This window comes from Chionomys nivalis, chromosome 2 (genome assembly GCF_950005125.1).
Source record: "Chionomys nivalis chromosome 2, mChiNiv1.1, whole genome shotgun sequence".
Taxonomy (NCBI): Eukaryota; Metazoa; Chordata; class Mammalia; order Rodentia; family Cricetidae; genus Chionomys; species Chionomys nivalis.
Window position 1 is genome coordinate 58,390,217 of NC_080087.1, and position 23,713 is coordinate 58,413,929.

The 23,713-nt window shown below is 47.9% G+C and overlaps 1 protein-coding gene across 2 annotated transcripts in view; it reads left to right on the forward strand.

Moving 5' to 3' along the window:
- The first annotated feature begins 4,654 nt into the window (after window positions 1–4,654).
- The window catches only part of Bend3 (BEN domain containing 3), a 36,468-nt gene continuing 17,409 nt past the window's right edge, over window positions 4,655–23,713 (forward strand). The window contains exons 1-3 of one of the 2 annotated variants that reach the window (XM_057763036.1): window positions 4,655–4,773; window positions 20,084–20,131; window positions 20,600–20,796. In XM_057763036.1, the coding sequence (XP_057619019.1) occupies window positions 20,095–20,131; window positions 20,600–20,796 (234 nt within the window). In that variant the 5' untranslated portion in view covers window positions 4,655–4,773; window positions 20,084–20,094. Of the gene's footprint in view, window positions 4,774–20,063; window positions 20,132–20,599; window positions 20,797–23,713 lie in introns of those variants that run through there. The other variant, XM_057763037.1, reaches the window with a different exon arrangement.

A 23,713-nucleotide genomic window follows, 5' to 3' on the forward strand; every position in this document is an offset into this window, starting at 1 on the left:
CACATTGTGAGCAATCATAGAATCTGGATCTTCGGTTTGAAGTTGAAGACTTGGCAAAATTATACACGCAGCAGGCAAGAAATAAAGGAAATGTCTCACAGGGAACAGAAAAATATGTTGCATTGTTTTAAGACTTAACTACAAAAAAAAATTCCCACTAAATATTTTCTTGGCAAATATAAATACATTTTAGCAATGATTTAAAAACCTAGAATAACAGTTAAAGCTCTCTGAAACCTAATGTACACCGTTTTTATTTTTTTTATTTTTTTTAATTATTTTCCTTTTATTTGCATTGGTGTTTTGTCTGCATGTCTGTGTGAGGGTGTGAGATTGGAGTTACAGACAGTTGTGAGCTGCCATGTGGTTGCTGGGAATTGAACCCGGTCCTCTGGAAGAGCAGTCAGTGTTCTTAACCGCTGAGCCATCTCTCCAGCCCTACACCATTTTTAATTACATATATATTACATACATATATATAGTCATGTATATCCTGCTCTTCATTAAATGCTGTGTAGTTTCCCATTTCTGTTTTCTGTCTGATGTTAGGTCATGTTTTACATGGACAAGGAAGCAATTTGCCCCTTGCGACTGGGAACAGATTAGTGGTAGAACCTCCTTAGCATCTACCCAGAGCCCTGGGTACAAACCCCAGGTCCAGGGATGTGAAAAAGGTGTGATGACCCGGGTTTATAATCTCAGAATTTGGGAGGTAGAGGCAGGAGGGTCAGAAGATCAAGGTTCTGCTGTGCTAGCACGCGGATAGTAAGATTCTCTCTCAAAAAACTAGCAACAAAAAGTTTTCTAGATAAACTTTCCCAGGTACGGTGGCCTACACCTTTAATCCCAGCATTCTTGACATGGAGGCAGGTGAATCTCTGTGAGCTGGTGTCAGTCTGGTCTGCAGTTCCAGGTCAGCCAGAGATACAGTCAGGCCTCGTCCTCAAACAAAACAATAGTGTGGGGGGCGGGCAGTTCAGCACCTACAAGGCAGCTCAGAATGTTCTGTAACTCGAGTTTCAGGGGCTCTAACCCCCTCTTCTGGTGGCTGTGGGCTCTGCAGGCACTTGGTACTTCAATGTAGTCAAACACAATAAAATAAAGTTTTATTTTATTTTCCAAATCAATCAGATCCCCCAGAAATCAGGTAATTTTTTTTAAACTTTTTTTTTTTTCTCCAGACAAGCTCTCATAGCCTGGCCTGGTACTTTCTTTCTTTCTTTTTTTTTTTGGGGGGGGGGGTTTGAGACAGGATTTCTCCGTAGCTTTTGGTTCCTGTCCTGGAACTAGCTCTTGTAGACCAGGCTGGCCTCAAACTCACAGAGATCCGCCTGCCTCTGCCTCCCGAGTGCTGGGATTAAAGGCGCGCGCCACCACCGCCCGGCTGCTGGCCTGTTACTTTCTACGAATGTAACCCAGGCTGGCCTTTAACCATGGTCTTACTTTCCCCACCTTTGAGTGCTGGGGTTAATTGCAGGGCTGGAGTATTTGTTCTGCTTTTTAAAAAATAATCTGAATGTTTTGCTTTGATTTGTTTTTTGGTTTTCCAGATAAGATTTCTTTGTGAAGCTCTGGCATTCCCGGAGCTAGGTCTGTGGTCTGTGTAGACCAGGCTGGCCTTGAACTCTAGAGACCTGAGTGTTTCTCTGCCTCCCTAGTAGTGTGCAGACTAAAGGTATGCACCACCACACCCAGGGTTTCTGTGCGTGCACGTGTGTGTGTGTGTGTGGGGGGTGTGTGTTTGTTTTTTCAAGATAGGTTTTCTCTGGTTAACCTGGAACTCTGTAGACCAGGATGGTCTTGAACTCACAGAGATCCTCCTACCTCTGCCTCTTGAATGCTGGGCTTAAAGGCATGCACCACTATGTCCCATTCAAATTTATTTTTCAAATATTTATTTTTGTCGCAACAAGTTCAATAATTTTAATCTATTTGTATTATTTTTCTTTCATACACACATGCCCACACATGGATATACAGGGTTGGAAAAATGGCTAGGTGAGTATGGGCATTTCCTGTTCTTCCAGAGGTCCAGAGTTATTCTAGCACCCACATTCCATGGCTTAAAACTCCAGCACCCCCACACATGTGGCACACACATACCCATGAATAACAATAAAAAATCCCAAACACAAAATGGTCACAAAACAATAACTGAAAACTGCATGTAATTCAAGCTCTTCTGACCTCTGGTACCCCACAAAAACATACACATGAGGAAAAAAAATCCCAAACACAAACTGATCATAAAGACACGAACTAAGTTTCATCCTTAGACAGTAATGAATTCCATTTCTGTTCATTTTTTCCCACACCCTCTTCTAAGACATTACTTTTTGTTTTTTGAGACAAGATCTTGCCATGTAGTGAAGTCTGGCCTGGCGCTTTCTAAAGCACCTGGGTCTCCAAAGTGCCAGGTCACAGGTGTGCACACCACTTGGCAGTTCTGCTGGTAATTGTGGACAAACAACCTACTGTAAGAGTGTACTGTCAACACAAGACTGCAGAACCACTGTCAATGTATTTCGAACTCAGATTAAGTTAAGGATGCCCATTTCCCTCGAGATCTATTTACTAACAAGAGAACAACAATAGTTGTATTTGACAAAAGCTTAGGTGTCTCACACTACAAACAAAGAAATGATTTCTATTGCATTTTCCTTAGATACCCGAGTTCTCACGGTGAGTGACTGGCCAAAGATATATCCTGTCTTTCTAAAAACTGAGCCTGGTAATTTTACATTCTTAAAGCAACACAACCAAGTAGTTTAAATGCAAAGAGGGCTTAAATGTTACTTTCAACTGTTCCTGACTCCTGGGAAATCCTAGAAAACTGAACTAATGAGACACAACATCTCCCTTTACAATTCCAATTCTCCCTGTCACATTAAATTGAAGGTGAGAATCAACTGCTGCCTCTGTTAACGCAGTCGAGTGAAGCGCTGTATCCTACGTGTTACTTAATGCGCAAGTGCAAAAGTCAAGTTCCCTACGGAAATCCAAGGGCTTCCACTTTGTCTCCCGGGAATGTATAAATTAACCATTCCCCCTCCCCTCCTCCCTCCGCCCTATTTTAAATGTAGATAGGGCGACCCATGCCTTTTGAATTTGAAGAGCTGCTATCTCGGCCCCATTCTTTTCATCATCCTGTTGTGAATGACGCCGAGCACGTATAGATTCTCTAATAAAAAGCACCCCTAGGATGCTGGGCTCCTTTCTCCCGGCTTCTAGCTAATTTTGCATTGCAATTAGCACCGACTTCTTCAGGCTGCAACCCAAACACAGCTCCAGAACGTTCCTCAAAGGTCTTCGAGAACTCAACTCTGTGCCATTGAATTTCAAACCAGAAGGGGAGCAACTTGGGTAGTGACTAAATTCCCAATTGGTGTGGTCTGGAAGACAGGGTAATCCCTGACTACGCGTTAATTCCAACCCTCGCGGCGACTGGGTAGCTAGGAGCCAGCATGTGCGTCCTTTTCAAATCCATTCTACCTATTCACTGACCGCGCCGGCCGGGCCACATGGTCCTCTCTCGTAGCCAGTCAGCTGTGTGCAGCAGATGGGGTCATTTGCATGTCTTTTTATACATTTTTTTTCCATCGGCAAATTAAAGGAATACAAAACTATTTCTTACTCTTCGTTGTTGACCTAAACTACGCACACCGATTTTATGTTGACTTGGGCTTCTCTCTCACCCACCCCCACCCACCCTACAGTTGGGAAAGCGAGGGGTCGGTTTCATGTTTTATCAACTTGGAATCCACAGCCGGGGAAACTTAATAGACAGACGGTCGGGGCATACCGAGTTGGCGCCCGAAGTTTTTCTGCTTTCCCGTGGGGCTGAGTTGTGTGGCGTGAGGGTCCGCGAGCGCGTGCTCCTCTCCGCAGCCTCAAGTCGCACAACTTGGGCTTTCCGAGCTTGGGCTTTACCGGCGAGGGCGGCCACCCTGCCGGGGGAGTGGCCAGAGCCAGCGAGCCCCAGAGCGGGGTTCGCTCTCCAGCGTGTCGTCCCCCACCCCCCGACTCCACGCGGATGGGGGTCGGGGGAGCAGCGCGCCCCGAAGTCTTTGTGCCCGGTGCGGCGCGGGAAGGTCCGCGCGAGAGCGCAGCGCCGCCGCCGCCTGCCCCAAATGCGGGAGGCGCGGGCGGAGAAGACACGCCGCGCTGCGCCGTCCGCTCCCCCCCTCCGCCCGCCCTCCCCGGAGTTGGGGGGGGGAGAAAAAGTAGAGAAAGAGGTATCGGGGCCACGCTCGGGCTGGGCAAACACGTAGCAGAGAATGCCGCGGACCACTCTCCCGTGGGTGCGGGCCGCCGTGCTCGCCCGGCAGCCGGCGCGGGCCCACGTGGAGCCGCACGGAGCAGGCCGAGCGTGCCCGCCCGCCCCGCAGCGCGCCCCAGCTCCCCGCCGCGGTCGCTCACGCCCGAGCGCCGCCGCCGCCGCCGCCGGTCCCGCGTGTGCCCCGCTGAGGGGGAGGGGCGGCGCGGTGGGGGCGGAGGGCTTGAGGTTCCACTGCAGCGGGGGCTCCTGTGTCCTTGTGCGGAAATGACACACGGAGTCCCGTCACGTCACGCGAGAGCGCAGCGCACGGACACACACAAAGAGAGGGGAAAATACACGGCGCCTGCCCGCCCGCCGCCCCCAGCCAGTCGGCGGGGCCGCCCCGGCCAGGCCCTGCGCGCACGGCCCCCACTGCGGCCCGCGCGCCCGCCCCCCGCACGTGGCGCCCGAACTCGGCGCGGACCCGCTCCGCAAAGTAACAACTCTCGTCCCAGGTGAGTGCGGGCCGGCGCGGGCCGCCTGCGAGCGGCTCGCCGTCTCGGTGCGGCTGTGTATGTGTGTATGTGTGTGTGTGCCGGGCTGGGGGAGCGGGCGCCCACGGGCTCGCCGCGCCCATTGTGCCGCGCGCCCCTTTGTGCCCGCTCGGAACGCCGCGACTCCATGGCGTTCCGGGAGCACGCGCGCCGCGGCCCGGGAGGGAGGGAGGGCGGGCGGGCGCGGAAGGAGGGGGGACGCGCGGTGGAATGGTCCGCGCCGCCGCCGCCAGGCCGGCCCCACTCGCGCCGCGCGCCGGCTCTCCACCCCCGCCGGGCCCGCGATGGAGCAGCCAGGGTCGCCGGGAAGCTGCGCGACGCCGGGGCGCTCGCGCTCGGCCGGCCTGTGGCGGGGACCGTGCGGCGTGTCGGTCGCAGGGAGCAGGGGGGCGGGGAGCGGGAGGCCCGAGAACCGCGGCTCCGAGGGACGCTGCCCCGGGGAGGCTGCGGAGGGAGCGAGGCCGCTGGGCGCCGGGCGGCCGCGGGGTGGGGCGAGCCCCGCCGCTAGGGGGCGCGGCGCCCTCCCGGGCCTTTCCACGGCGCTCCGTGGTTCCCGCTGCCCGGCTGGAGGCGGGCCCAGCGGCGCCCTGGGTGTGCACCCCGGCTGGCGTGAGGCCTTCCTGGAGGGCGGCAGAGCCGGCCCCGGGCGCTCGCCCTCCTCGTGACTTCTCCCCCGCTCCGATCGAGGAGGTTTCCCACGCGCACTTGGCTCTGCCTGCGATCGGAGCTGTGCGGGGCCGGGTTGTGGAGGACCTTGGATGCCGGCACGGGCGCGACAGAGTTCTGCGGGTTTTGGGTTTTTGTTTGTTTTGTTTTTTTTAAGTTTTCACCGGGATAGAAGTTTGATCACTCAGGTGTCCCACTTGGGAGAATTTTGGAGGCGGAGGCCAGCCAAAGATACTCAGAATTAGGGTTAAGTATTTGGGAGCCAGAAAACTTAACTTTTTAAAGTAACTACTTTTGAGTGTTTTCCTGCAAATAACACGTCACGAGTTAGAGGGTAGGGTGCCAGAAAGCTAAAGACTTCAGGAAACGGAGGCGAGTGGAGTTTTTGTGGCAATCTTGGTATGTCCAGGATAGTAGACAGGGTTCTTGGTTGTCTTGTCCCACTTCCATTCCGGCAGTTTCTCTCTTTCTGTGACTATCCACCCTTAATTTTTAGGGTTTTTTTTTTTTTTTAAGAGTTACATTTTCCGTTTATGTGTTTTTACTACTTGTATGTATGTATGTGTGCACCACATGCACGTCTCGTATTCCCGGAGGTCAGAGGAGGGTGTTATCCCATGGATCTGGAGTTACAGATGGGGTCGGGAGCCACCACATGGGTGCTGGGAACCCAACCCATGCAACAAGTGGGGCCGGGCGTTTGTAGAGCACACCTTTAATTCCAGCACTCGGAAAGCAGAGGTATGCGGATCTCTGTGCATTTGAGACCAGCCTGGTCCACGAAAGCTACCAAGTAAACAAAAATAAGCAAGCGCTCTAAAACGCTGAACCATCTCTTCTGTCCCTAGTTTACAGTTTTATACCACCCACAGGATTTAGGCTTCCCTGAGTAGCTAGGATTTTGGCAGGAATTTTTTTGCTTTTTGAGACAGTCTTGTGACCCATGCTGCCTCAAATTTCTGTAGACCTGGGTGATGAACTCTGGATTTTACTTCACTTGTTAAATTGGGATTACAAGTATACAGTACTGGACCCAATTTTTGTGGTGCTCGATGGAAACCAGGGCCTCAGTTATGCCAGGCAAACACCCTACCAACTAAGCTACATCCCAGCCCCCAAATTAGTATATTAAAATTTTAAAAATCTGATACCCATTGGTGGTGGTGCACACCTTTAATCCCAGCACTCCGGAGGCAGAGGCAGGTGGATGGATCTCTGTGAGTTGAGGCCAGCCTGATCTACAAGTTTCAGGGCAGCTAAGACTGTTACACAGAAAAACCCTGTCTCTGGGGTGGGGATTCAAACTTTTATATTCGAATTTTATATATTATATTTCTATCAAACCAAATCAGGACTGGTAACTTTGGTAACATTATTAAATGTCCTGTCCGAATGAATGGAGGACTTCTCTTGAAATGGAGGTGGGGAAAAGATGAGGTCAGAGCTGCCAGTTCCTGCTGGTTGGGTAGCTTATGAGCTCCTGAGCATTGAAATCAACAAGTAGCACCAGGACTTTAAAAATCTGTTAGCTGACCAGTTAAGTGGCTCAGCAAGTAAAGGCTTTTGTCAACAAACCTAAAAATAAATAAATAAATCTTATCAAAGTTCCTGCCAGTCTCATTAATACCGGTCCCCCGTTATGGGTTTTACCAGAGATGTTTTTTGTTTTCCTTTTTGCTTATTTTACTTTTTGTTTGTTTGTTTGTTTTTTTGTTTTGTTTTTTGTTTTTTTGTTTTTCGAGACAGGGTATCTCTGTGGCTTTGGAGCCTGCCCTGGAAGTAGCTCTGTAGACCAGGCTGGTCTCGAACTCACAGAGATCCGCCTGCCTCTGCGTCCCGAGTGCTGGGATTAAAGGGGTGCGCCACCATCGCCCGGCCACTATTTGTATTTTAAAGACAGGGTCTCACTAAGTAACTTTGACAATCCTGGAGCTTTGTTATTTAACCAGGATGGCCTTGAACTGAGATCCACCTGCCTAGTCCTCCCAAATGTTAGGATTAAAGGTGTGTTCCACCAGGCCTAGCATTTTTGTTATTGTTTGGTGGTCTTTTTGAAGCAGTATCTCACAGCTCTGATTGTTCTTGACCAGGCTGGCCTTGAACTTAGAGGTCTACCTGCCTCTGCGCCCTCAAGTGCTGGAAGTAGAGGTGTGCCCCGCCACTGCCCGGCTTTTGTTATCTCCTGAGACTAGGTCTCACTGTGTTTCCTGCCTTTTTGTTTAGTTGTTTTGTTTCGCTTTGTCCCAGGCTGTCCTGGAACTTGCTTTGTAGGCCAGGCTAGCCTCTTCTTCAGGCGTTCACTGGACTGAAGGTGTGGGCCACCATGCCCAGTGTCCCTCTGCCTTCTTAGGGCTGGGTTATATATGCTCACAATGCACCATGCCCATGCCAGATATGCCATCTCTTGAAGTTAGTTAACAGGAAAGCTTACTGTTCTTTTCTCTCCACACACACAAGATGAAAGAGCAGTTAGGACCGTGGAGTCTGTAAGAGATTGACACATTATCTATCTGAGAACCTTTTTGGCACAAAAGGAAAGGTGCTGGCAAAATGTTACTTAGGAAGAGGAAAATTGGACTCAGCCCTGACAGAAGTTTGATTGGGTGGAAGTTTAAGATCTTGTTTGAGTGTCCTGTCTGCTGATTTTTAGAATTGCCTGAAAAAAAAAACCCCTGAAGTGACAGGAAGGGAACAGCAGGCTCTCCTGAACTGTGTTGGCTCCAGCACTTCAAATATGTCAGGCAAGTTACATGAAGGTTGGTTGCCAACCGGCAATAATTTGTTCAGGGAATAATGATTTAAGTTTTTTTTTTTTTTTTGGTTGTTACTGTTTTTTGGGGGGGTGGTAAGTGAGACCCTGCCACGGATGCCACTCTAATCAAACTATACCTATTACTGACAGACATAACTGGATGTTGGTTTTTGAGCAGTTGAACTTTTCTGTTGTGTTTAGAGGGACATACTCATGCTATCTTTTCTGGCCCTTGGCTGGCCTGGAACTTGCTATATAAACCAACTGCCTAGATCTAGTGCCATTTCTCCTATCACTGCTTCCTGAGTGCTGAGATTATGGAAGTGTGCTGAGGCTGGGTTTCAGATAGTCCAAGCTGGCCTCGAACCCACTATACAGCCAAATATAACCTTGAACTCTTGATCCGCCTTAGCCTTCCAAATGCTGGGATTATAGGTGTGAGTACCCTCACTTCTAGATGATAAAATACTTTAATATACGTTTATGTGTGCTCATTCCCAGGAACGGTGCAGATGGGGAGGTCAGAGGACTGGTTACTGGAACGGCTCTCCACCATGTGGGTTCAGGTCATCAGGTGTGCTGGCAAGCACATCTCTCCTAGCCTAGATAATCTCCCCTCCATCCCCCAGTGTATATTGACAGAAACGAATATGTTTGATTTTTCGAGCATCACCTTGTTTTCAGTCCTTTCCCAGAGCTGACAAGTGCCTTCCTTCCCTTCTTGAGATTCCAACATAGTATCTCCGAACATCATCTCTGCCCAAAGCTTGTGAGTTCTGTGCCGAGGAGCACACGAGCCAAGCCAAGAGCACTGTGTTTTAGCACTCCGTCTCTAGTGTGTTAAGCAGGGCGCTGTGTTTTCTAGAGCGGTGCTTCGTGCATGGCATGTTAGTTAGAATTCTGTCTGAAAAGCGGTCTCTACAGGCTTGTCTTAGAACTGAAGTTACTCAGCACCTCTTTGATAACAGCTGCCTTGTTATGTAGCCGAGCCGGACAGGTCTGTACCCCAGATCCTCTTCTTCAGGGTCTTTCTATGTAGGCCAGGGTGTATGAGAACCCATGACTCTCCTGCTTCTGCTTACTCAGTGCTGGGATGACGGTCAGTGACCACCAGCCATCCCGGTCCACCAGCAGAGACCGTCTCTCTCTGTAGCCAAGCTGGTCTTGGACTTCTACCCCAGATATCCAGTCTAGCCATACTCTTAGGTTTTTTTGTTTTTTGCCAATGGCTTTTTCTCCTTTGCCCATCTGATTGTGTCTGTCAGAGATCACTAAGCCAGCTGCACAGAGCACTCGTGTGCAAGGGCTGTTGGTTTGAGCATGGAGCTAGTAAAGTGCTGGACCAAAGCTTTCCTGGAGCAGGCAGCCTGTGCCCAGAACACTAATTAGCTCATGTGCTCCCAAGACAGGACACTTGAAAAAGTGGGCAACACAAAGAAGACTCTGCCTCTGTCCCTTAGGAAAGTGAGGCCCCTTTGTCCAGCCCTAAAGTGGATGCTGGAGCATGCTGTCCTTCCCTCCGTGAGCCAGCTTCTGGATGCCAGGTCTCAGGGCGAGTTCTCCTGAGGCTAAAGAGACCCTAAGCAGAGCCTGTTAGAAAGATTTAAGTGGATCCAGAAAGCTCAGGGACCGTCCAGGTTATAGTGACCCTCGGGCATGTGGGCTTCAAGCAGGAGCAAGCAGGAGTGTGTGGTTGCACTTCCTTGTCTGCTGGAAGATGAGGTGGTGTGCTGACTCCAGCCCCAGGACAGCGCAGGGGCAGTTGCTCTGGTTTTCTAAGGACTGGTGTTTCTCAGACTGCATTTGCAGATGTGACTAAAAATAGAAGAGATTGCAAACATGTCCTGCAGATCCCATGGGTAGGACACTGCTGCCAAGAGTGCTGGCTCTGAGAGCACAGAGGCTCTCGGCCGACCTGTGAACCCAGGACAAACCCCATGGGGGCAGATGGCATGGGAACCGGTTCCCAGTCCTCGGGGAAGACATTGGATTTCATTTCGCTCCAGCTTGTTTCCTTCGTTTGGGAGAAAATTAATAAACTCTGTAAAACTTTAAGACGTTCGTTTTAACTTTGCAGTTCTTTTAAGAAGAAAACAACCCAAAATAAAAAACTCAGAAATTATCACTAAAGGCTGTAAAGTGTGGTACATGCTTTTTAAATCAGTCCTGCGGAACTGGAAGCAAGAGAATCATGAGTTTGAGAACAGTTCGGCTACGTAATGAGATTGTCTTAAAACATTACGGTTACCTTAAAATTAGTTTTATTTTATGTGTGTGTGTGTGTGTGTGTGTATGGTCTATGTGACCGCAGGTGCCTGAATGCCATGATGCATGTGTGGAGGTCAGGACAACTTTCGAGGGGTTGGTCCTCTCTCTTCATCATGAGGGTCTTGTGAATTGAACTCAGTTTGGATGCTAAGCATCTTTACCCACAGAGCAATCGCACCGGCCTTACACTTTTTAAGGCATTGTATTGAGTGCGGTATGCCAGGCACTCTCTCATCTCTTTACTGAGACGGGGTTTCGCTGTGTATTCTTGTCTAGCCTCTGATGATAGACTGGGCTAGCCTCAAACTCAAAACAGCTCTGCTCTGCACCCCTGCATGTCCTTTATACTTGTTCTACTTTGTACAGTTCTGAGGTGAGGTGGGTAGGTGTGTCCAGTTTCACAGAAGAGAGGATTAAGTGTTAGGCAGGTGAGCAACTGTTTGGGTATTAAATGTTCTAACAGGGCTGAAGAGATGGCTCAGCAGTCAAGAGTGATAATGGCTCTTGTAGAGGACCCAGGTTTGCTTCTTAGGACCCAGTGGCATCACACAGTTGCCTGTAACTTCAATTTGAGACTTCTGACCTCAAACTGCTGAGCCGCTTCGCCAGCCCAAATTCTCTTGTCTTTTTTGAGTCAGGGTCTTGACTGTGTAGCTCTGGCTGGCTTTTGCACTCAAAGAGATCCCCCTGTCTCTGCTTCCCTACTGCTGGGACTAAAGGCGTGTACCACCATACCGGGCCAGATCTCATTTTCTTATGGGTAGATTCACTGGTCCCTCCTTGGTCATCTGAGGACTCCTCTGGCTGGTTGACAAGTTGAGGCATCTGAGCCTATTGGATTAGGGACTGTGACCACCAGGCTTCCATTCAGTCCCCCGGGATGCTAGAGTGAGTCTGTCAACCTGGAAGTCTACCCAGCCCTTCTTAACTCCTAGTCTATCACATCCTCCCGAGTGAGGTCCAGAGGGTGACCCTTTCGTCTCCATTTACACAGCAGAGATTGGTGTGGAGATTGTGTGTAAGACCCTTGGAATGTGAAGCCAGCTACACAAACACTGCTCGCTGCTTGAGCTGTCCTGTAAGGGTTCTGATTTGTAGCAGAGCGCGGTCATGAAGCCAGTTCTTACAGTGTAGCAGCTGCGATAGGGTGGAAGGAAGCTTCTAGTTATCATTAAGCCTTTCAAATCCTTGAGTTTGTTTTAGCAATATCATCTTTAAAATGATTGGAGCACATTCTCGCTGCTTTGCCTTTTGTGTGTGAGGGACTATCAAGCCACATTCACAGGTAACTGGGTTCCAGTTACTTCCTGTCAGGGTAACCCATCTGGTAGTGAGTGCGTACATAGCTCGACATCTGGAAACATACCTTGAGGTGAGGAGGATTCGTGTCTCGTTGAGCTGAGGTAAGGACAGCTCAGGTCAGCCCTTGACCTGCACTGTAGCCTACTGGCAGCCTTCATGGCAGTTTCTGATTTAATGGGGCAGAACCTGGATTCAGCTGGCTGGGATTGAACCTTTTAAGTTTTACAAAGCCCCCAAGTTCTTCCCACTTCTGGGCCTGCTGCTTGTCCTGTATAACTGGCAGACAGGGTCTCATCTGTCCTTTTTTGACAGTCTTCAGATAAAGTATGGGTGCTGTGATACCCCCTTGGCAGCACTGGAAAATGTCCTTTGGGAACCTGGTGACCAACTAGGAAACAGACAATGGTCCTGTGAAGGCAGAGGATTGCCACGAGGTGTCCCTGCTTTGCGTCATCTCGCATCCTGTTTCTTAAGGACCATTTCCCTAGTCAGATTCCTGCATAGCTTTCTCCTTACTCACTTTTTGCTTAGGTTCCACCTCACCTTCTTCCAGGTGCTCAGCTCCCAGGGAGGTCCAAAGAAAGGACCACACACACCTAACGGTTCCATCTCTCCGAAGATACCCAGCAATAGGAGGTTTTCACCCCAGGGAACTACTTACTTCATCCAAGCATATCCAGCCTTTTGATATTGTGACATTATATTAACAAAATTTATGAAGTTCATAATGAAGACAGGCACAGTCAAGTTACAAAAAAATATATTCAGGAGCTGGAGAGATGGCTTAGCGGTTAAGAGCACTGGCTGTTCTTCCATAGTTCCCTGAGTTCAATTCCCAGCAACCACATGGTGACTCACAACCGTCTGTAATGAGATGTCTGGCCAGGCAGAACACTGTATATATGAATTAAGCTTTAGGAAAAAAAAATCAGATATCTTAAGTTTGCAAATTATTTTGTTGAGCCACATTCACATTGTGACCCATGGGCCACAAGCTGGACGTCTCTGCTGAACCATTTCCTCATCCGGCTCCCAACCCCGTGAAGGACTAGCTGAGCTCTGGCCTACTCTACATCCAGAAGGCGTGTTCCTCTCCAGAAATTTAGCTCATTTTGAACAGTGTAGTGAGGAGGGGTGGCTCTCGCCTTTAATCCTAGCACTGAGGAGAGCCAGATCTCTAAGACTTTGGTGGTCAACATAATTCCAGGCCAACCAGGGCTATGTTGTGAGACCCCGTCTCAAAAACAAATCAAAAAGAGCTCCCAAACAATAACTTTATGTATCACAGAATTTCATACTTACTGTAGGATGTTGAAAAGTAGAGGGACAATCTGAAGAATCACCCGTAATCCCGCTAATTGGAGGTAATTAGCAATTTGTCATATTTCCCTCCAGCTGCTTTATGGCCTTTTAAAATTATGTAGTTGGGATATCCCCAGTGAACTTTGAAGTCTGTTTCTATTAATTGGGTAGCTTTATAATGAACAATTGATTTTGAATTCTACACATAATTTAATGCCCATCTCTTCCTGCCAATTTCAGATTGGACGTCTTCTGTTTAGGAAATGTGTAGACCTTGACTTCCTCGCTTTGTAGGGTGGAAAAAACAACAGTGATCAAAGGCCGCTCGGTCCGGGCACATTCGTTCTCTTACGTGTCCTGCTCAGCTTTCAGTACAGTTTGCCTGTGATTAGCAAGCTGGTGGGGCTCTCAGCCCAGCATCTTCACAGCCAGAGCTCTCTGGGGCACTGAGCGGATGGACTGAAGCGAGAGCAGGCGTGCGTGTGTGCACAGGTGCGCGTGCATGCATGTGTGCGTGCTCACCCCTCCTGCCAGTTCTCTGCTTGTGACCTTTGCTTTGTTGGCCTGTGTAGGCTCAGAGATTTCGAGTGTTTGAGGCCCTGTGCCTGATAGAAATGTCTAGTCCAAGGTCTTTGAAGCACCAGTGTGACAGAAAGATCGTCACATCTCCATGGACACTGACACAGTAACTTCTAGGTGGATTTCCCCGCTTTAGTAGTAGTTTTGGCTAATACTCTCTCCTGAAAGAAAAAGATCTCATGGGCTGTGTTAAGAGTTTGCTGATGCCTAGATAGCGGTGGTGCACGCCTTTATTTTCCTCTTCAAGATCAGTTTTCTGTGTAGCTTTGGAGCCTGTTCTGGTACTCACTCAGTAGCCCAGGCTGGCCTCAAACTCATAGAGATCCACCTACATCTTCCTCCCAAGTGCGACCACCACCCAGCTTGGTGGCTTGGCACATGCCAGGCACTTTAAACCCAGCACTTGGGAGGCAGAGCAGGTTGATCTCTGTGAGTTTGAAGCCAACCTGGTCGATAAAGTGAGTTCCAGGACAATCAGGGCCTGTCAAAAGTTTGCTGATGGCCAGTGCTTAAAGGTATTTTTTGCTATCAAGCTTGACCATCTGAGTTCTATTTCTGGAACCCACATGGTGAAAGGAGAGAACTAGTTCCCCCAAGTTGAACTCTGACCCCCCACATATACACAGTATATGTAAATATATGTATATGTATAAACGTAAAAAAATCATTTGGAGTTGGGTGTGGTGACATACCATACCTGTAATCTTTGTCTCAGCATTTGAGAGTTATAGTTAATCTCAGTTTCAAATAAATAAAATATTTGGTCGCGGTGGTGAAGAGGTTATGGTCATGAAGAAGCCAAGGCAGAAGGATTATCCCAAAATCAAGGCCAGGGTCAACCTCATAGCAAATTTTAGGTCAGTCTAGGCTACAGAGTAAGATTTTGTTTCAAAGAAAAAGAAAGAAAGAGAGAAAGAAAGCGGGTGGGGGTGGGGGACTGCATGTGTTGACCCGAACCCGAAGTCCCAGGATTTGGGAAGCTGATTATCTTTGTCGGGTGGCCGCTGCTGCGCTGAACACCTTGACCAAGCAGGTTGGGGTGGAAAGGTTTTGCTTGGCTTACACTTCCACATTGTAGCCATTGAAGGAAGTCAGGGAAGGACCCTGGAGGCAGGAGTGGTTGCAGAGGCCCTGGATGGGTGCTGCTTACTTCTTGTTCCTCAGGGCATGGTCTGCCTGCTTTCTTAGAGAACCTAGGACCGCCTGCCCAAGGATAGCACCACCTGCCATGGGCTGAACCCTCCCTGGTCAGTTACTAATTAAAAAAATGCCCCACTGCTGGGTCTTTCTGAGGAGTCTCAGTTCCTTCCTTTCAGATAACGCTAGCTGTGCCAAGCTGACATGAAACTGACCAGCATGTGGAGACAGGAGGATTTTGAGAGTTGAAGTCACATCCCCTCTCCAATAAATCAGAAGTGGCGGGACAAAAACTAAATTGGGAAAATATTTCCATTTTTATTGTTATTTTAAAATAACCATAATAATATATAAAGTCATTACAAGGTAATATAAGAAACATCCTCACAATGTAGCTATATATATATATATATATATATATGTCTGTGTACATGTAACACACATAGTAGCCTAGAATTGTCTGAAAATCCTCAGACTTTCTTCCACCTGCTACCTCTGCCTTTGTGCTGAGATTATAGGCATGAGCCACCATGCCTGGCTTCAGAAGTAAGTGTGTGTGTACGTGTGTGCAAGACCTCATATCCCAGGCTGCTGTTGAATTGGCTATATAGCTGTGTAGCTAAATGAGGATGGTCTTGAACTTCCGTTCCTCCTGCATCCTTATATCCTGCATGCTGGGATTTCAGGCACGTGTCGCCATGTCTTGTTCACCATACTAGGTTTATTTTATTTTGCTTATTTATTTAATTATTTCGAGACAAAGTTTCTCTGTAGCTTTTCGAGTCTGTCCTGGAGCTCACTTGGTAGACCAGGCTGGCCTCGAACTCACCGAGATCCGCCTGTCTCTGCCTCCCTAGTGCTGGGATTAAAGGTGTGCCATGCACCTCCGCCACCTGGCTCTTTGTTTTGTTTTGTTTTTTTGAGGCAGGGTTTCTCTGTGTATCTATAGCTGTCCTGGCACTCGCTGTGTAGACCAGGCTGGCCTGCATCACATGTCAGGGTTATGTGGTGCTGGACTACCAGTTTAGGACTTAGTACTGTGCTGACTGACATCCCCTCCCCTCCACTGTATTTTTGGAAACAGAAACTCTGTTTTTAGTCAGGCTGCCCTTGAACTCAAGATCCTGCCTGGGATTACAAGTCTGTACCTCCAGTTCAATTTGACATTTTCACTAGAAACAAGCATCTCTGAATTTTTCCCTTGCCTTGCAGTTGACGTGGTCTCTTAAAGGTTATTGACTTAAGGCGTTCCCACAGCATTACCTTGTTCAGACATTTTTGAAGTACATGGACTAGCTGCCCCTTCGGGAGAAAGTTGTTTCGGGCATGTGCATTGATGTATGTGTGTGTTCTAAATTTAAGGTCTGCTGAGAAATAAGGTTTTGAAAAGGAGCCTGAGGCTGCTCAATTCAAGGCTGCAGAAGAGTGTGGTGGGAGCTCCGGTTCCTCCAGAACCTTCAGTGCAATTGGAAGGAATGTGTGTGGCATGCTAGGCATCTGGGTCTTCTGTGTCCACCCACAGAGAGCATGTGACCCTCACTAAGCAGATGACCAGGAAGTGGAGGTAGCTGTGTGATACACATCTCCTTTCTACTAGCCTGGGGATGCAGGGAGTGACCTGCCTGACCTCTCCTTGGAAGCTTCCTTCACTGTGGGGGTAGGGAACTGTCATTTTCCAAGCCTGGATCCATCCGCCTGGCTTTCCAGATAGCTTTCTTACAGAGGAGATTTGGGTTCCTCAATTGCTGCTGGTCCAAGACCTAAGTCTGGAGCTGGGATTGTGTTCCTCAAAAGCACTTCCTAGAGGGCATCTAGTGACCCTGCCTCCTGCTCTGCCTGGGTTGGAGGTACAAACTCAGTTTCAAGCCTGGTTCTGCCTCTCATTCACTGTGGGATGCTGAGCCTCAGGATTCTGTGGTGGTAGATTTGGAACTAAAGTCACCCCAGGCTGAGGCTGTGCTGGTAGTAGAGCAACCAGGAACTCCCGTGGCCTTGCAAGTGGGAGATTGACTGAGTTCCTCCTGGGCTGGCCTAGCCTCTGCTGTTAATCCGAATCCGCATACAAATGGAGATGCATCCTGGAGCAGAAGGACTCAGGGTGTCACAAGTGCCCTGAAGCTGGACAACCCATTCACTTCTTGCTAAAGCCTTCTTGGGTCCTTCAGTTTCTCCTTCCTACAGGTGGCTCACATGCAGCTCCTCCATTGTTAGTTTCTGGGCTTCACAATTATGTGTTGAATATTCTGGTATGGTTCACAAGGTTCAGAACATCTGAGTGACTTCCACTCACTGCCTCTCAGCTCCATGGTGCTCCTTGTGTGACTGGCACATAGTAGGCAAATGGGTAGAGTGGTGGATGAACACCTCGCACCTTGCCTGAGTTTGTCCATCTTTAACACTTTTGCTTAGCCAGCGTCACCACTGTTTAATCACTTAAACCAGCTGCCTCCTTCCATTCCTCCTTTTCCTCCCAAGAACAGAACGTGTAACTGATAGTGCTTGCTTGTAATCCCAGCATAAACAAAAGGATGGAGTTAAGGCCAGGCCAGGCTACCTGAAGTTCAGGGCCAACTTGGGCTGTATAGCAGCAAGATCCTGATTTGTAGATGGTACTTGCTTCTGACAGCCTGTCACGAGTTTGTCTTCAGTTGGAAGGAATGGGTTATGTGACCGTGTGCCAGTGTTTCCAAGGGCAGTAGGCAGGCTTGGGTACTCCAGTGACATGAAGTGTGTTTTCTGATCAGTTCCCTGGATGGGCTGGGAATAATACCTGAGCTTCAGTCTGGCCTTGCCAACCTTGCTGACTGCTAAGGGAACTCCCAGCTTAGATGCACGGTTTACTTGTCTGCCAGAAATAATGAGTGGAGCCGTAAGACTGATGTTTTGTTTTCTGTATCACTTTATGTTCTTCAAGTGTGAGTTAGCTTTGTGAATGGGGCTTATTTTTAACCTCAAATAAATCTCCAGTTTAGTCCTCTGCAGTAGTAATGCAAGGAGGAAAGACTGGTCGCGACTCAGAGCACTGCTCCGATGCTCTTTAGAATCGTACTTCTGTGCAAGTGTTGCTATCATTAGCCAGTTTGTTTGGCTGGCTTTTTTTTTTTTTTTTGCTTTGTTTTTATTAAATACACGGTCTCTCTGTGTCCCTGGCTATTCTGGAACTTGATGTGTAGATCAGGCTGGCAGGGCCCTGAATTCACAGAGATCTTGCCTGCCTCTGCCTTCAGAGTGCTGGAATGATAGGCGTGCACAACCATGCCCAGCCTGTTAACCAATTTTGAAGTAGTTATTATGTCGCTAGATCAGCTAGATGCCGCCTCTCTTGTCCTCTCCTTTCCATTTATCCCCTCTAAAACAGGACAGTATGTTGGACACATGCCAGGCTGTGGCTACCCCATGTACAGGATGCTGTAGTGACATCTCTGTTGTAAAAATGTCCCAACAAGATACCCCCCTGCTCCCACTTCCTCCGGTCCGTGAACAAAACAAAAACTCTGCTTGTAATCAGTTGAATCAATTGTTGGAATCACAAGTCCCTAATACCAACATTAAAGGGTGTGGTAGATAGTTTTCAAATGTCACTTGCATTTGTATGGTCTGTAGAATTTGGGGACACCAGGACTTCCTGGTTCCAGTGATGGTGTGAGTTGCATCAGCTGCGGTTGGGAGGCCATGGCTCTGCCAGTACCGCACCAGCCCCTCCTCATGCCTCTCCATGCTACTCCCGAAGGATGGACTAGACACATGCTATGCACTCATGGGTCTCATGTGTAGTTTTAAATTGTCTAATAGCCTTCTTTAAAAATTGTGAGGTCGGTGGTGGCACACGCCTCTAATCCCAGCGCTCGGGAGGCAGAGGCAGGTGAATCTCTGTGAGTTCGAGGCCAGTCTGGTCTACAAAGTAAGTTTGGATAATCAGGGCTACTCAGAGAATCCCTGTCTCAAAAAGCCAAAAACAAACAAATAAAAAAAACCATAAAACAAAACAAAAAACAACAAAAAAAGTAAAATTAGTAAATTATTTTCTTTAGCTCAGCAAGTCTAAAATATCATTTTAGCATATGATAAATACTTTTGTTTCGTTTTGGTTTTGGTTTTTGAGACAGGATTTCTCTGTTTAGCCCTTTTCTAGAACTTACTTTGTAGCCCAGGCTGTCCTCAACTCACAGATCTACCTACCTCTGTCTTCTGAATGCTGGGATTAAAGGTGTTCGCTTTCACTGCCCAGCTGATAAGTACGATTTTTTTTAATTTGTTTTTTTATTTATGTGTAAGTGTGTGCATATGCACAGGTGCATGAAGGTACCCCCAGGCCAGAAGAGGGTGTTATTGGATCCCTTGGTATTTTAGGAGATAATGAGTCACCCAACCTGGGTGCTGGGAACCAAACTTGGGTCCTCTGCAAGAACAGCGGGAGCTCTTAGCTGCTGAACCGTCTCCAGCCCCAGTAAATACAATTGTTAATGAGATGCTGTGTGCTGCTTTTGTTAGGCTCTCTGAATCTATTTGCATTGGTGCTCTGGTGCGTCTCCACTTGGACTGACTGCATACTGAATATGTGATTGCCATTATCTGTCTTAGCACCTGGAGTGCTAGCTCCTTAGCTCTGTTTATTGAGACTCAGCCTCCCTCCAGCAGCTTTTATTTATTTCCTGGGCAGAATTTGTAAGCAGGGATGAAAAAGAGGTCGTCCGTGTTGGAGTCGCAGGAACATTTTTCAGTAAACGGCTCTCAGCCAGCTTTTTTGTAGTTGTTGTTGTTTTTCTTTTGAGACAGGGTTTCTCTGTAGCTTTGGAGCCTGTCCTGGAACTTGCTATGTAGACCAGGCAGAGATCTGCCTGCCTCTGCCTCCCAAATTCTGGGATTAAAAGCATGTGCCACCACTGCCTGGCTAGCACTCTGTTCATATGGTCTGGTGAAAGACCTGGCTGTCTCTGCAGACAAGCAGAGAGCTTGCTTGGGTGGCAAATGGTGGTGCACGCCTTTAATCCCAGCACTGGAGGCAGAGGAAGCGAATCTCTAGAACTACATAGGGAATTCTAGGCCAGCTAGCTACACAGTGAGACCCCAGATCTTTTAAAAGGAAGGAGGAAGGAAGGAATAAAAGAAAGAAGAAAGAAAGAGAGGGGTATGCTTGCTTACGTCTGTGGCAAAGCCTTTAATTGTTGGTTCTCAGGCTGGGCTGGGGGATGAGGGCTCTCTGTGAGTGAGAAACATTAAGAAATAACCAATAAATGAAGACCTTGTCTTTATCTTTTCATTTAGTGGAATAGAAGATGAACTCAACTGAATCCAGTGAAGATGTAGAAGAAGGTAAAAAGAAAAGTTTTTAATTGGATATTTTTGAATAGGTTATACATCATATAGCCCCACATTTTAAAAAGTATTTATGAGAAGCCTTCCTACCCATTGTTGGCAGTCCCTCTATCTATACACCTATCTTGAACTGCTTTTTAAAAGTGTAGAAAGATGCTATCTAGGGGTGGGAATGTAGTTCAGTTTTAGAGTCCTTGGCCTAGCACCACCACGCACATAAAATGTATGTTTTCCCCATTTACCTCCTCCTGCAAAGGACTTTTAATCCTCTTGGGATTGAACCGTGACCTTACTGTAGGGTATTGGCAAGCATAGGATCAGGATCGTGTGGATGGGAAGTCTAGTCAGCATCCTTAGTGACAGTTGCTAGAAGGATGGCCCGCAAACACCAGTCACTCAGAGAGCCTGCTGCTCTCCCCGCAACCTCGGTCTTTCCTGTTGAGCCCCATTTCTTCTCTGCCCTAGTTGTGAAAAATAACACTGTGAAGGTAGAGGGTGATGATGCTGCGCTGGACTGCTCCCGGAATTCCAGGGCCTCTGAGAAGCACCCCTTGGACAGCGTCCTCACTGCCCTCCAGGAGTCCAGCAAGCGGAAACAGCTGGGCAGCGACGGCCAACCAGACTCGCTCCCCAGTGTGAAGAGGAGACGGCTGATACCAGAGGTGAGGACCTGATTCCCTCTCGTCTAAGATGAATCTCTGTTACTCAAGGGCCTCTGGCAAACTGTTGCGTTCTTAGGTGTGAGAAGGGTTTCGTTTAAGCTGTCTTACTTCTAGCTTCAGTTATTAGAGGGTACCTTCAGCTGAAACACTTCCCGATGTCCTTATGGGGAGAGTGGAGTCTTCATAATATAACCGCTTTAGTGCTCTTTTGGTTTGCTCTGCCTTTAGGGATGTGGGGGCAAGCGTTTGGTAATGGCAAAAATTGTAGATGCCTCTGTGGCTTTATGTGGAAGACCGGTCCTGGGAAAGTTGGAGTAGCAGATCTTTTCCAAATGAAGCCCATCATTTATATCTACAAAGTGAATTGTCCCTAAGGAATCCTCAAGTGAATATTCTTTCCTGCCGTAGTTTAGTCTTTCTTTTCTCTCTCTCTCTGTTTTATTTAGTTATTTCGAGACAGGCTCTCTACATAGCCCTGATTGGCCTCCACCTTACAGAGATCCACTTGCCTCTGCTTTAGGAATGCTGGGATACAAGGCTTTTTTCTTTTTAAAGATTTATTTATTTGCGGAGCAGTGGTGGCATACACCTTTAATCCCAGCATTTAGGAGGTGGATCTCTGTGAGTTTAAGGTCAGCCTGGGCTACAGAGGGAGTTCCAGGACAGCCTCTAAAACTACAGAGAAATGTCTCAAACAAACAAACAAATAATTTGTTTATCTGTTCTGTATACAGTGTTCTGTCTGCACATATGCCTGCAGGCCAGAAGAAAGTGCCAGATTTTACTACAGATGATTGTGAGCCAACATGTGGTTGCTAGGAATTGAACTCAGGACCTCTTAACTGCTGCATCATCTCTCCAGGCCCCTCAAGACTCTTTTCTTTTTTTAGTACTAGAAATTGTGCTGGGCAATCATTTATCACTGACTTACACCCAGATCCTTCTGTACTTTGTGGGTTTTTTTGTTTGTTTGTTTGTTTTGTTTTTTTTGATTTTTCGAGACAGGGTTTCTCCGTAGCTTTTGGTTCCTGTCCTGGAACTAGCTCTTGTAGACCAGGCTGGCCTCGAACTCACAGAGATCCGCCTGCCTCTGCCTCCCGAGTGCTGGGATTAAAGTACTTTGTGCTTTATTTGAGACAGAGTCTCATCAAGTTGCCTACTTTGAGCTTTAATTTTGTAGTCCAGCAGGCCTTGAATTTGCCATTCTCCTGCCTCAGCCTGAGTGGCTAGCATTACAGGTTGGTGCCACCAGACTGAATTTGCTACATTTCCCTCTTCTTCCTCCTTCTTGACAGAGTCCCACTGCTTTAGCTCGCTGGATACTCCCTGTATAGACCAGGTTGGCTTTGAACTTGTCTGCCTCTGCTTGCCAAGCTGGGTTTTACACCACCATGCCCAGATGCTACGGTGTTACCGTTTGCTTGTTATATTAACTTGACCTTAAGGGCTGATAAAGGTAGAGAATGGAAAAAGGCCACATCTGCCTCTCACAGATGTCGTTCAGGTGGGGAGTAACATACCACATAAAGATGTAGGGACTGAGGAATGAGGTGGGTCTAGCCTAGGGTAGAGTCTTCTGTGGTTCTGCAAATACACCTTTAGTTCCTAGAAAAGCATTTCACAGACTCTAAGCCTAGCTCCAGGTCTGTCGTTAGCACCCATCTCCTTGTCATACTTGCTCTCTGGGAGCCCAGGTAAGCATATGTGCACACAGCCTGGAATTTCTAGTGCTGAGAGCACCAGGGATCCAGCTTTCTCCATTTATCCTTTTCCCCCCTGCATCAGGCTCTCATGCTGCCTAGGTTAGCCCTGAACACTGCAGCAGCCGATGGTCTGATCCCCTTTTTACCTTTGGGGTGCTGGATTTACAGGTGTGCACCACCATGCCTGGTTTATAAGATGCTGGGGATGGAACCCAGGCCTTTGTGCATGCCAGGCAAACACTGTACCAGCTGAGGTACGTGCCCAGCTGTCTCAGTCACTGTTCTATTGCTGCGAAGAGATATGACGACAAACCAACTCTTCGTTTTAGTTTTTTGAGACAGGATTTCTCTGTGTAACCCTGGCTGTCCTAGCACTTGCTTTGTAAACCAGGCTGGCTTCAAACTCAGAGATCCATCTGCCTCTGCCTCCTGAGTACTGGGATTAAAGGCATGCATAGCTGTTGTTGGATGCTGTTCTTTCATTTCCGGGTGCTTAGACTCGAAATAATCACTCAGAAACTATATTATCTGAATCTCTGCTTGGCCAATAGCTTAAGTGTATTGTGTGTGTGTGCGCACGCGTGCATGTGTCCATCCGTCCGTCCGTGTGTGTCCTGATGTGTGTGTGGAGGTCAGAGGACAACTTGTAGGAATTGTTTCTCTCCTTCACCATGTTTAGAAATGGAGCTGAGGCCATTAGTCTTGAAGGCAAGTACTTTTATATTTTTTTATATTTTATGTGTACCAGTGTTTTGCCCAAATGTGTGTCTGCGTACCATGTGGTAGTTACTTTCTGCTCCCAGAGGCCTGAATAGGACATTGCATCTCCTTGAACTGAAACTGCAGGTGGTTGTGAGCTGGAAACCAAGCCATTAGTTCTCTGGAAAAGCAGCCAGTGAATTGCTCTTAACCATTGAGCTGTCTCTTTAGTACATGAAAAAGTTTTTAATTTCTTCCAAAGCACTGCAACTTCAACTTACCTTCCTTATTGTGTTAGCTTTAGTACAATGTTGAACAGAAATGATGAGAGGAGACTTGGTGTTTTGTTTCAAATGATACTAACGAGAAGGTTTCTAGTTTCTTACTAGGGACTATCAGGTTAGAGTAGGGTTATGGAAGATATTCTTTTTTAATTTTCTAATCTAATCATGCACAGGGTGTGTGTGTGTGTGTGTGTGTGTAGTGTAGGTCAGGGGTCAATTTATGGCACTTCC